Genomic DNA, 14,091 nt, shown 5'->3' with positions numbered 1-14,091 from the left:
TGTTTAGTTTTTGGTGAAAGTGTTCTGGACAGGTGTTGATTCAACTTTATGATCATTCTGGAGGCTGCAGTTTGTGGAGCTATTGAACGATATTCCATTATCTTCAATAATATAAATTGGGATGAAATACAGCCACTGACCATGTCTTCCCCTTAGGTGGTCGTCAATGCTGCAGAATCAAGCACAACATATCACAATAAGACAGTAAAGAGACCATTTTATAGGAGTGACATAAAAGCTTTTGATGAAAGCAAGTTATGATTCATCCCAGTTGCCAGATGAAAATGTTGGCTTTGTGTGTTTCTGCAAACCACAGATACATTTATATGTTTCATACGTATCATATCAATTTTTCTAAAGCAGCAGGGTTCAGATTACATTGATATGAGCTAATTTTGTCATCGGGAGGTGGAGGGATGGTGGATGCTGTTACATCTGGACAAGACTGCTGTCAACTATAGACCAATGCAGATAACTGTTTGTGACCAACAACAACCAGGTGTTAACTTTGTGAGATATCAGCAGGATTTCCAGCCTTGATTTTGCCGGTTGTTTTGAGCAAAAAATGATCTTTTTCCCAACTAAGGCTAAGTGGTTTTGTGCCTAAACATAACCACACATTGGGTTGGCAATTGCTTACCAACAGGTCCTTTGATGACCTCAGGTTTAAAGGGTCTATCCCTTCTATCTTTGGAGTATCTTTTGGGATGTTTTGTCTTGATTCACCTACATACAGATACCCAAAACACACAAACTTTGATTATGTGATTAGAGCCTGTGCACAAAGTGTAACAGAACTTAAAATGTTCGTAATTTATTCTGGAACTCACTGATCCTTTCACATCCCAAAATCTTGGAAAGACTGCAAGGACATCATCAGTTCTGTGTGGGTTGTGCACCAGGTCTTGTTGGAATGTTTCCATCTTGCAGAAACACTTTCTTCATTACTTGTGCGAACAAGGAATTATACAGCCTCTCTGCAGGCATCTCCTTCAAGCTGTTGAGTCATTTTAGCAGCTGCAGGTCACCTGTGCTTTGGTTGTGTTTGCTCAGGGCTTGATGCCAAAGGTGAATTAACAGGTCGCTGACTTCTCTTTGCGAGCTGGTACCCTTTTCATTCCCCAGTCAAAGTGTTATCAGCCCATTAAATGGCTGCTACCTGTAGTTTTAAGCCTCATAGATATGGGCCAGTGGTGACCTGCTGCATTTATTAGGTTCAAAAAGTAGTTATAAGCCCATTCAATAGCTGCTACCAGTTTGTTAGGTTTCACTTTTGCTTTCATATGCTTAGGCACCAAAATGACATGGTTTGGCTGAGAAAGAGAACATTTTGGGTGTAAATATTGGTTTCACATACGACTTTAACCCCAGTCTCCAGGGTAAAAGTCCTGTGTTCCACCCATCCACCACACCGACCTATGCAGATGTTCTCACATATGGGAGAAAGTCCCATGAAAGTCCTTTTTTGGCAGAAAGTTATTTCATTGGAAAGTTATCTCCAGCAGAAAGTTTAATTTCCGAGTCTGACAATGGGCTGCTCAATCTAATAGTAGGTGTAGCAGGCCCCCACTTACCAACAGTATATCTGTGATGCTTATCACCACTGATGACAGCCATTTAAGGCAAAGTTTTAGCATCATAGCAGTGTTGTTGTGATACTGAACTCAAAACATGATTTTAAACCAAAAGGAAAAAAAAGAAATGTCAGTGCTGATCAGGGGCCAAATAGTAATCTTTACAAAAATATCAGTTACAGTAATTTTACAGACCTTCCATGTCGATATCTCATATACACACAAATCTAAACTATGTGCAATTTGATATACATCTGATAATGTAAGTATATTTGTAAGTCAAGAATTTTTTGCTTTGTGAGATACCAAAAATATACTTCCCCCTGACTTCTAGTTGGGATCCTTTTGTAAAATACAATCCAAAAGCCTGTATAAAGAGAAGTAGAAAGCAGTAGAAATGCCCTCAAAGTTCAGAGTTTCCTATTGAACTAAATATGCATAATTCAAATTGTTTTTTTTAACACAAACATTTCTGCTGCAAGGCAGTTGAAGACAACTATAGCCTTCTTTACTACACCCCATAAAGTTTGAAAACTAAATTTATTTAACTGCAACAAACATCATCATTTCAAAATGAGTGCTTTAGTACCTTTTAGAGTATAAGCCCACTCCACACCAACAGCACAAAGCAGCAACACAATAGCAAAGCACAGCCACTGCCTCCCTGCTAATCGACCCATTTTACCAAATCTGGGGAGAGGAGTTGACAATTTGCTGTCTATAATAGCACTGGCCAAAGGAGACAAGTTACTGAGGCGGTGAAAACCCACTCTGTCTGAAATGATCTTGCTGGATCAGCTGTGGCATTGCGCGCCTCCCAACCGTGAAGAACTGTGGGCCAAGCGCCGCTATAATTAAAGCGTTTATTGATTAGACTTTACGCGCTCCTGCGTCCTCTGGACCGTGAGCCAGAGGCGCAGGGCGGGTCAGTCACTCTTTCTATGCTAATGGATATGGTAATATAGCCACCGGTTTGAGTCGATTATCGACGCCTTCCCTAAATGGACGGTTGATCCACAATTGAGGCTTTGTGCCGAGGGGTCAATGGCAATGAGATTGATACCGGGGCAAGAGGTCAGTTTCATTTCAACTCCACCGGCTTCAGGAAATGAATTGGGAATGACTTTGTTAATTGAAATATTAATTGGAAAGAAAATGACATTTCTCAACTCCAAAAGGGATTTCTTTTCATCCCATGTATTGAGTGGAAATATACAAGATCCATCTATAGGCGCCCTGGGGAATAGGTCAGAGACCCTCGTTTGTTGAGGATCAACCTCTCACTGGTTTCATTTAGACATTTATATCTTTCTTTATATGTTTGCACAGGCAGTGTGTGCATTTGTGTGTGTGGAGAAGACAGAGACAGATATAAAAATGAAAAGAGCACACCACAATAAAAGTCCTGAGGTAAAATAAAAGAGCAAGGCACCAGAAGAGAACTGGCCTTACCCTGCCTGCTGGAACAGAGAATAACAATGCTTGATGGTTGATGGACCTCTGGTGGGTGCTGGTGCTGGGGGCAAAGCAGAACATCATGCAATCAGTCTGAGAAAGGTCGGCGTATTGATCAGTGTGTATGGCTCCACTGTTACATATCAAAAACATCTCTGCTCTTCTCAACACTTCTCTAGCTCTTAAAATGACCTGAAGTGCACTGCTCTTTACAGAAGTCTATCCCCAGACAGCCGTTTGGCCCGTCACGCCGAGGCACCAGCGTCTTCCAGACTCAAACCCAGACACATAGTTCTTTGTTACAGCATACCTGGCCTTTATAGAAGTTTTCTGGCTGTTTTTCATACTCGAGATGAACTTATCAGTGTGTGTACACAGACAGGAAAGAGAGAGAGGGAGTTAATCAGATTGTCTGATTATTATAATTCTGCAAAAAAAGAAGACAGAATCACATATCTTTATCTTTCAAAATGAATCAGATACCTCAGTGTTGGATAAAGGATAAAATTAAACCTTGATCTGTCTGGATCTGATGCTTTATTAAACAGACAGAGCAGACACCGCCAAATAAATCCATCTGATGAGACACCTCTTTAATTACTGCTCTCATTTGCGACATGCCACTCACATTGTGTCTTTGCCTGCAGGTGCGTGTCTTTGGTTTGAGCTGCGCACCAACAGTGTTTGTGTGTCTCATATCAGACAACCCTTCTCCCTGCCTCAGCAAGGGCCTAAAAGCCCCATATCTATTGTCAAAGATTCGCATGGAAGAGTATGCGTAGAGGGGACAACTACGATTTAGAGTGGGACAAACATGCATGGGAGGAAGTGTGAAAGCACAAGGTGTGATTATCACAAAGTTGTGGTTTGAGGCAGAGGCGTTTGGTTTCCTTTTCTCTTTTCTCACGTTTGCTCTGTGCATGCAGATAAGGTGGGGTTCTGTTAAACAATAACCACATTGAATGCAACCGAAAGGGCTTTTCCTCTTACCTGTAGCGCTGTTTATCAGTCTAGATTGTTTTGGGGTCAGTTTCCGTGTATTGCAGATATTGGCTGTAAAGGTATCTGCCTTCTTTCGTATATAATGGCATTAGACAGCACTTTGCATTTGGTGGCACTGCCTTCTGCACAGTGATGCAACACATTCTCACTGTGACATCTGGTCAGTGGCCTTCACATTACGATATAATGCACTTGGTACCCCTCCTGCATCAGTTTTGGACACACAGGACCAACTTTTGCCATTAAAGCTTGTTACATACATTTTGTGTTGTTCGAGGTAAACTTCTGTTTCAACAGGAATCGTATAGTTTCTACACATTTAATGCAAGCAGCCCTTTAAAATAAATGTTCAATGTAAGTAAAAACACCTTTGTTTTAATGTCAACTGCCTTAAGTTTAGGCAAGAAGAGTACATCATGTAATGTGACATATGTCATGTGACATACTTTGCTAGCGTAGCATGCCACACAGACTAACACAATACGTTATTAAAATAACTTGACTGTTGGTTTCACAGGAAATGAGGAGCATGTTTGACCCACTTACCCTATGAGTACTTTGTAGCTCTTGATAGTATCTTAGTTGGCCACAGTATCAAGAAGTGCTGCTGCCTGGTGTGCGTCATAGAGTGGGGAGTGAGACTAGGTTGTGTGATACGCTTGGTGGGTGTAGCTCGATAGAGAAAATAGTTATGTCATTAAACTGCTCACAGCTAGGTCTGTGGATTATCTTCAGTAAGCGAATCATGATTTCTGCAGAGACATTGCCATTGAGTATTCAAATGCATTTTGTTTGGTTGGCACCACAAGCCGTCTAGATTAAATTTAGATTAATAAATAGCACCACGGATAAGAAGAAGAATATGTGTATTTAATTTGGGGATGAACTGTCGCTTTAAAGTGTTTGTCAGCATACATGCATATGTAAATATGTTCTTAAGCGTGCCCTTGTGTCTGTACATAAGGGGTCGACAATGTGCTTCTCATTCCCATTTGCAGTCGATATCGGATGAGGATACGAGAGTCAGTATTGATTGTAATTTCCTGCGACGCTACGTTCCACTCTCTAGCTTTATCAGGAGACTAATACCTATCAGCTATGCTGTCGGCCAACCAACAGCCCTGGCTGCTGCCCAGGATAACAACTAATGAATAAGAGAGGAACGAATAATCCAGCAAGGCATTCCTCCTCTGACAAACAGGTTGCCACAGGGATGAGAATGATGAGGCTGGGAAATTGGGTGTGGAGAAATGTATATGTGTGTGTTTGAGTGCAAAGTACGTCAGTGCAGGCAGGTCATTATGTGTGTTTCCTCTCTGCACATGTGGATTTGAGATACGTAGTTTGTTCTCAAGTGTGTGTATTTGTATTTTAGTTGAAGGCACCACACCAGCCTAGTTTTCATTGATTTTAATGACAGGACATTTGGGATGACAGGCGTTGGTGTGCCCTGGGATTTCTTTTTGGTGACTGAAGGAGTAAAGGGCATGAAGCTAACATTAGTTTTCCATCCTGACAGCAGGTGGACGGCCAATAATGTGTTTACTTTTGCTATTATTGTTATACCGGTATAATGATGTGCAGGCTGAGATGTACTGCAGGGCCCAGATACATATTGCAGGTTTCTAGCTCTTCACCATTTCATTTTTTTCTGTTTTTCACACCTGTTGTGTCTCAGTTTCCCTTCAACCTTTTCTTCAGTGAATTTAAAGGGTCTTCCTCTTCATTTTGCTTTTCATCACTCTGCCTTTTTGTACACCTATCTCCCTCACAATCTTCACATATCTCTTTCACTTTTACTCCTTTTCAGTTTCTTACTCGATCCAACCTTCTCTTTCTTTCTCATCAAGCTTTAAATTGAGTCCATTGTATTGTCAGTTTGCCAGGCTTTATGGTTGGTTAAATGTTGTGGTTAAATTGAAGACTGACGCATTCATCCTTCTGTATACACCACTCATACGCCCCATTCCTCTGTGTGTGCCCTTAAACTGCTATATAAATGTGCTTGCTGCCCCTCGATATATGTTTTGAACTGTTTCCTCCCGGTAGCTGGAGTGGGCTGTAAAAATAAAACTCATTTGTTTCCATTCAAAACTACATTTTCTCTCATCAAAGGCAGCTGGGGTTAAAATTAGACAGAGCTATGCTGGTAAATGATATCAGGTCACAGAACTCCATAAACTAGTCAGGGCCAATACTAGTATTGATATTTAAGAGATTAAAACTGCATGTGAATTTCAGTTCAACTTCAGTTGTATAGGGCCAAAGCATAACAAAAGTTATGACTCTTTTCATTCTCACCTAACTATTTCCACCATGAACAAGCACTGTGGCAACGGCAGTAAGGAAAAAGTTTATTTTAAAAGGCAGAAACCTTAGGCAGCCATTTGTCTTGACTGGTCGAGTTCAAGAGAGAGAAGCAGAGATAGTGAAAGATGCATAACAACAATAATAACAATAACAATTAAAATAAAAATAGAAATAAGAACAAAAAGATATATATATTTTTTTAAGATTACACTGTTGTCTTTATTTGACAGGATAGATAGAAAGAGGGGAAGAGAGGGTACCAAAGTTCACCTGCACATTTGATGGAGAAGCAATGTGATTCCACTGAAACACACCTATATTTATTTTGGTTGGAAATGTAATAGTTGTAAATACAGCTGTGAAGCCAGACAGTGGCAATGGCATTTCAACAGCCTCTACACACACATTTATTATGAAAAAGAGCCAGCCCACTGTGTGGGTGTACCATGACTGTGTGTAAACCGCAAGAAGTTTCCCTCAGACCTTTATTAGAATTTATTCATTTAAAAATAAAAATGATAATAAAATAATTCCATTGTCCTTTCAGTCACCAAATGTTTCATACTATCAGTGACTCATTAAGTAGAGGCAGCTTGTGGTGTCAGTTTAAAGGACATCTGAGTGTAAAGGAAAGAGAAGGGTATTTCGGAGGGTATGTGTATACTTTGAGTGATGCTACATGTGTGTGCTTGTTGCATTGTGGGCAGGGCTGTGGTAAAGGGTCTTTTTTTCATCTTGGGCCTGACAGAGGTGAGTTAATTCTTTCCTCTCCCCACTGTGCGGCCACAGAAAGTATCCTCCATTATGACGGCTTAGAGGTGTGAAGATGAGTTATATACGAAAGGGGGCTGTGTTTTATAAGAGCCGAGATCAAAATTGAATGATCAGAAAGACGAGGAGAAGCTCACTAACACAAAAACCCTGAACGTATATGCTGCGCCTGCCGTGCGAGGAAGACTATCTTGATTCTGTTTCAGCAAGCGGGAGATTTCTTGTGTGAATTATTCAGATGCTGTAAGTTTGCATTAAGAGAAACTACACTTAACAACTGGAGGACAAAGCCAGAAGATGAGATTCACTCTGATGTTAGCCGTCCTTCTCTGCTTCGCCACATGGATGAGCATGGTTTACGCAAGTGAGTACTGGGAAAAAACAAAAAGAATTCATCAAAAATTATATTTGATTGAGTGTTTGTCAGGGTAAAATTATGGGTAACTAATCTTTCTTTCTCGATGTCTGTCTTGCTAGCTCATGGACCGGTGTCCAACTGTTGTCTCCAGAGGTCTAACACTCTGTCAAAAGTTCCATTTGAACAAATTGTGGATTACACCAATCAGTCTGAAGGCGTCTGTCCAATCAGAGCTGTAGTGTAAGTGTACCTGCAAATTTACATTGTATAGATTAAAACCATATAATAATTTAGAACCAATATCCACATCTACTCCCAAAGTGTATTTTTAAAGGGTGGGTTCACAAAAAAAAAAACAACCTCCAGTGGTATGTATCTATGCAGACAATTTTTGTTTCATTTGCCCAGGTTTTCAGATACAGCATTATTTCTGCCACCTCAACAGTACAGTAGGGGTGAACAGAGTTAAATTTTTGCTGTTCAGAGCATTGGAAAATTTTATTTTAAAAAAGTGAATTCCAACAGCAACATGTCTTTTCAGAAAATATCTCCATTATTGTGGACAATCCAGAAACTGGACTGTCAACAGTTTTCAGCAGAACAGCTTTCTAATGCTGAATAGTCTCTTTAAAGAGAGTTCACAGTGGGAACTGTGGATAATTCAGAGAATCTATTTCTGCGAACAGATGTTGCTTTTGATTTTTTTTAAATCCCCGTTTTCAGTGCGCTGAGATTCAATATTTTAGAATCTGAGCAAATTATCTGCATGGTTAGATTCCATTAAAGGCAGGTGAGAAAAAATGCTTTTATTTTAACTGGATCAACTACCCTTTTAAGAACAATTAAAAACAATATTGAAACAACAATATTAAAACAACATTACAATGCAATTAACAAGTCACAATCAATTGCAGGTTTCAGACAAAGCGTGGAAAGAGGATTTGCTCTGACCCTGACAGTGACCGGGCAAAAAGAGCCATGCGGAGGGTGGATAAGGAGAAAGAAAAAAAAGCATTGCAGAAGAAGGGACAGCATGAAGGAGAATCAACAACCAACATCACACCACCAGTGTCCAGTGCATCAACAAATGTGCCGCCAGTGTCCAGTGCATCAACAAATGCGCCGCCAGTGTCCAGTGCATCAACAAATGCACCAACAGTGTCCAGTGCATCAACAAATGCGCCGCCAGTGTCCAGTGCATCAACAAATGCACCAACAGTGTCCAGTGCATCAACAAATGCGCCGCCAGTGTCCAGTGCATCAACAAATGCACCGCCAGTGTCAAGTGCATCAACAAATGCACCGCCAGTGTCCAGTGCATCAAAAAATGCACCACGAAAGAAACACAGAAATAGAAGGAAATGCCAAAAGAAGAAGTCACTGAGGAATTGGCAGAGAAAACGTGGGTGAGGAATTACAGGACAAATTGGAGTTACTGCAGTCAGCAAACATTACTCTTTCTTATTGGACTTTTCCTGCTATATTGCATCAGTGGTAAACAAACTTAATGCAAAAACAGCTTTTATATATAATTGTATCTATGATTAAATGTGCAATACACATTTGAATGTATGCTGATCATGTCTTGTTGTCTTAAATCTTTGTATGTCAGTCAGAAGAGCACAAATTTTGGCCTTTTACAGTTATTGCCAATAAAAAAAAAAATTTTAAAGCAGATTTTGTGGTTTATTTATTTATTTTTTGTTATGAACCAAATGAGATATACTTACTTACATGTTGAGTTTTACATATACATACATTACACAAAATACATCACATAATCTACTCACCAAACCATGATTTTTAGAAAAAGGCCCTCCAAGTGTGTAGGCAGCCACAAAGATAATGACAGAGCTCACTAACCTTCCAAATCGGGAGCACATTTTGTACTCCGTGGGAGTGAGGGCCATATGGTATGTGCAGTAAGCAATAGACTTTTTAAGACAATGTTTAGAACTTTCATGTTATGCAAAAACATTTTGAATATATTGTATTCTAAGCTTTTAATTCATAATTTCAAGGAGACATTGAAAGAGCGAGGGAGAGTGGCGCTGAGTAGGACTAGAGTGTGGTTGACAAGTATTCAAAGCCTTTTATCACACCTTTACAAGCTTCAGAATTGTATTTATCGTCTGAACTTGGCAAGGAGAGTGTAGAGGAGTTTAAAACAAGATGTTGATATAAATTCATGCTTCTCTAGAAATGAACTGTTGTGGCTTCCGACTAATTTTCATAGAGCCCACCACTGAAACGGTATTGGTACGTTGTACTAAGCCTGTGTGCTCTCATTGTTTTTACACACAGTGCAAATGAAAAAATATGAACAGGAAGGAAACAAGCATGCCACATAAAACTTAACAGAGACAGCAAAAGTAAACATAAACAGCATAGATACAGCTGTTGTGTACAGCAAGTAGGTATAAACACAACATCAACAGCTGGACAATATTTGTGTTGCACTGTATACTGTTGCTTCACCATGCAAGTATGCACGAATGTAAGATTGGTAGCTTTCTGTTTAATTATTGCTAGACAACAGAGGGTACTATGTACATGATGATATGTACATCTGTTGCACATTACATGCTGTATTTGTTACCAAATTATATCTAATAATGTATCAAACACAGTGTTGTTTTGACATTGGTCATTGGGTGTCACCTGAAAATGCGGCTAGAGAGAACCACGGGGTGACACCTGGCGCGTCCACCTGATATGTGCACTGGCGGCATCACTTGACAACGCTGTTGGATGCCTGTCGTGTGCACATGAAACGCGTCAGGGCGGTGTCAGGTTGAAACACTGCCAGTGACAATGTAATACAAGGAGTGGGAACAAATCAGAATTTTGATGTGGGAGTCTGACGTTTGTTTCCCATTAGAATGTGATGGTTTTTTCTACACCTCAGTATGGGCCTCTTTCCCCTAATCCTAACCATCCGTCCAAGCATTGCTGTCGTTCTGGTGTCAGTTGCCATGTGCTGATGTTGCCTAAACATAAGCAAATGCAGCGTCACCCCACCATGTGCATATGCTGGCATCACAGCAGTAGCATCCCAGGACATGAATATCAGGCACTTAGTGATACCTAACTCGTAATATGTAGATGTGGAAGTCCACGTGTACATATTAGCGGCATCATGTGACGAGTTGGGATGAAATCGTGTTGTGATATCACATGATATCTCACTGTTTGTGACTGTGATGGCACGTGGTCAAACACTGTTCTGGTGTCAGGGGTCTCTGGCTGTTTACTAGTTTGTGATGTCTGAAAGTCCTGGCCTGAGCAGGCCTTACCCAAACCAGACAGAATTTTGGTTGTCATTCAGGTCTATACTACAAATTCTACATAGTGCTACATATTTATTCAGCTTTATCAAACTGAGAATTTCTTTTAAACAAAATTATTCAATATTCCTTTCAGCCCCCAGACGTTTTACACGATCAGTGACTTTTAAAGTTGAAGCAGCTTGTGGCTTTCAGAGTGAGTGTAAGGGAAAGTGATGAGAATCTGTGTGTGTATGTAAGTTCATATCTGTGAATGTTTTATTTTTCAGTTACGCGACAGTTGTGTACTTGATGCACTGTGGGCAGGACTGTGGTGAACGGTCTGTGTCTCATCTTGGGCTTTTGAGAGGTGAGTTCACTCTTTCCTCTCCCCACTGTGCAGCTGCAACTCTTCTCCATTGTGACGTGTTAGAGGTGTGATGACAGGGGAGAGGCGGAAGGGGCTTGTGTTTTATAAAAGCCAAGATGAAAACTTGAATGATCTTAGTGTGAGTGAATCAGATGGTGTAAGTTTGTGCTGAGAGATACAACACTCAACAACTGGAGAACAAAGCCAGAGGATGAGATTCAGCCTCGTGTTAGCTGTTTTTCACTGCCTCACCACATGGATGAGCACAGTTCATGCAAGTAAGTACTGCAAAAGAAAGTTTAGGACTTTTGACTGAGTATTTATCAGGGTAAATTATGATTATTTAATTTTTCTTCTTCTTGTCTTTTTTGTTCAGCCATTGGACCAGATTCAGACTGTTGCCCCCAGTGGTCTGACACCAAAGTCCGAGTTCATAAAATTGTGGATTACACCAATCAGTCTGAAGGCGTCTGTCCAATTAGAGCTGTAGTGTAAGTATTCCTGCAAATTCACACTGTATAGAATTAAGATATATACAGATATACACATGCACTTCCAAACAAAGTATATTTTCAAAGGATGGGTTCACCAACATTGCAACAAAACACATTTCCTCACTCACCTTTATGTAGCCATGCAGACATAGTTTAGTGCATCTGTGAGAGTTCTACCTCTTCAGCACAATGGCAATGACTAAAGTATTTATAAAATTTAACAGCAACATCTATTTTCAGAAAGTGTCCCTATTATTCTGGATAATGCAAAAAATCTGTCACCAGTTTTTGTTGGAACAATTTTCCACTGGTTCGCAGAGCTGTGGATTATTCAGAGTAACAGGGACTCTCTGCAAAAAGATGCTGCTGTTGAATTCCTATAATATTTAAAATCTGACCAAACCTTCTGCATGATTAGATTCCATTAAAGGCAGGTGAGAAAATTTGGATGAACTACCTCTTTTTATTATTAAAAACAGCATTAAAATAACATTACAATGTTATTAACACATCCTGATCAATTGCAGGTTTCAGACAAGGAGTGGGAAGAGGATTTGCTCTGACCCTGACAGTGACTGGGCAAGAAAAGCCATGCAGAAGGTGGACGAAAAGAGAGAAAAAAAAGCATTGCAAAAGAAGGTACAGGATGAAGAAGGATCAGCGAGTGTCATCACATCAGCGGTGTCCAGTACATCAAAAAAGGCACCACAGAATAAACGCAGAAATGGAAGGAGACGCCAGCGGAATAAGTCCAGAGGAATGAAGAAATGGCAGAAAAAAGCTGCATGAGGAATCACAAGACAAGTCCAAGTTACCACAGACTGCTAACCTCACTCTTCTCAGTGTGACTGCACAAAAACTTGCTTAAATATTTTATTGCATCTATTTTGACATCATATGTCAACTATATCTTTTTGTTATAAAAGTGTGTATGTTGATCAAAACCATGTATATTTTGACCTTTTCCAGTTGCCATTAAACTCATCTTGATTGAATTTTGTGTTTTTGTAATGAGAAAATGTACTTTCACTAACAAAGACCATGCCATTTGTACTGTAAAGAGACCTCAGGAAAGATTGGGTTAGGGTCACATTTGGTGGGATGATTGGGGGTCGATGAAAGGTTATGACAGTGGGGGGTCGAGACTCAGGATGGGAACATGTCTCGATGAGCTTTCTGCTTAATCCTGTATAGAGTCCATTTTTCAGCCTATTTACTACCAACATGGGCCTCACATATATATTCTAGCTGGCTTGTTTGGCCCTTTTTGTAGTTTTTGAGACTCTTTGCATCTTTTTGCAGTCTTTTTGTGTCTCTTTCTAGTGATTTTATGTTTCTTTGTGATAATTTTAGGACTCTCTTACTGGTTGGTATGCATTGCAGGTTGGGATAAAATGCCCCCCTGACACTGTGGGCCCCTGGACCGACAGAGACAAATATGGGGGAAAAGGGTTAGACACACCTGCATGAGTCTAAACAGCATTAGTGGTGTGAAGAGAGAGAAGCATGCTCCTAAAGCTTAGTTTTATTAACTTCATATAATGTGAAACTGAATTGAGAAAATAAACAGTACTAGTTTCCAGTCGCCCTCATTGTGTTTACACAGACAAGACAAATGCACAGGAAGGAAGCAACATACAGCTAACCAGAAATAACAAACCTAGACACAGATAAGCATCGGAGATACAGCTGTTATGTTTGTAAAAATAGCAACAACAGCTGGAAAAACAAACACAGTTTTTGTATACAGACACAACACTGTATTATTGTTATTTCAGCATGAAAGTAGTGCAAGACATTGGAATAAGTATTGCTGAGATGTATAGTCATAGACATGAGTGACTTTAGGTATATTTATTGCTAGACGATAGGGGGTGCTGTGGATATGATAAAATGTACATCTATTGCACATGCTGAGCAACGTGAAATCTTTCAATTCTTTAATACATACACTTAATCTGAAGCATTATCTACATTATAGAGCTGTCTTGAATGCTGTCTGTTATTACCATTGTCGTCTCCCACATTGCATTATGGGATATTTATGCCAGCATAGTGTCCAGTGTTTGTATATTTTAATATTTCATCAGAAATAGCATGCATTTCTTATAGTAATGGTTTCGGACATACTAAAAATTTCACACCGTTTTAGCGTACTATAGCATGTTAGTGTGGAATTTCAGACACAGCTCTTATCTTGATGCACTTGGTGCCTTATCTTATTGGAAAGCAGACTAGAGTCGTGTTTTTGGTAATTCACCTTTGCTGGAAAATGTGACAGACTAAAATAGTTATTGAGCATTATCAAATTGAGAATCTGTATGTCATAACTACACATCAAAACATTTTTGCAACCTGCTGTGATGCTCATAAAATACCACAGAAAACCCACAGAACTGAATGTCACAGTCAACAACATCACAACACAAACACTGAAGTTGGTTAGGACAGGCTGTGCTATATAAGGTGTATTTATACAGAATATCTGTCA

The 14,091-nt window shown here is 39.9% G+C and overlaps 1 protein-coding gene across 4 annotated transcripts; it reads left to right on the top strand.

The window, feature by feature from the left end:
* Positions 1 to 7,171: 7,171 nt before the first annotated feature.
* Positions 7,172 to 12,998, top strand: LOC121952032 (C-C motif chemokine 8-like). Of its 4 annotated transcripts, XM_042498545.1 has the most exons (4): positions 7,172 to 7,476; positions 7,590 to 7,710; positions 8,385 to 8,647; positions 8,768 to 9,140. In XM_042498545.1, exons 1-4 carry the CDS (start codon positions 7,410 to 7,412, stop codon positions 8,878 to 8,880), a joined length of 564 nt encoding a protein of 187 aa, XP_042354479.1. In that variant the 5' UTR covers positions 7,172 to 7,409; the 3' UTR covers positions 8,881 to 9,140. The 4 variants fall into 4 exon arrangements, with proteins under 4 accessions (XP_042354479.1, XP_042354478.1, XP_042354480.1 ...); XM_042498544.1 differs by having other exon boundaries at positions 7,173 to 7,476; positions 8,385 to 9,140; XM_042498546.1 differs by lacking the exons at positions 8,385 to 8,647; positions 8,768 to 9,140 and adding an exon at positions 12,128 to 12,998 and having other exon boundaries at positions 7,197 to 7,476.
* The last annotated feature ends 1,093 nt before the right edge of the window (positions 12,999 to 14,091 follow it).

Source organism: Plectropomus leopardus, chromosome 12 (genome assembly GCF_008729295.1).
Source record: "Plectropomus leopardus isolate mb chromosome 12, YSFRI_Pleo_2.0, whole genome shotgun sequence".
Taxonomy (NCBI): domain Eukaryota; kingdom Metazoa; phylum Chordata; class Actinopteri; order Perciformes; family Serranidae; genus Plectropomus; species Plectropomus leopardus.
The sequence above is the reverse complement of the archived record's forward strand: the minus strand, read 5'-3'. Positions and strand labels throughout refer to the sequence as shown.

What these genes read in the sequence shown, in the direction of transcription:
- LOC121952032 (XM_042498544.1), top strand. Translation starts at nt 7,410, where the DNA reads ATGAGATTCACTCTGATGTTAGCCGTCCTTCTCTGCTTCGCCACATGG. An exon ending in GATGAGCATGGTTTACGCAA is followed by an intron (nt 7,477 to 7,589) that starts GTGAGTACTGGG and finishes CTGTCTTGCTAG; the next exon opens with CTCATGGACCGGTGTCCAAC. An exon ending in TGTCCAATCAGAGCTGTAGT is followed by an intron (nt 7,711 to 8,384) that starts GTAAGTGTACCT and finishes AATCAATTGCAG; the next exon opens with GTTTCAGACAAAGCGTGGAA.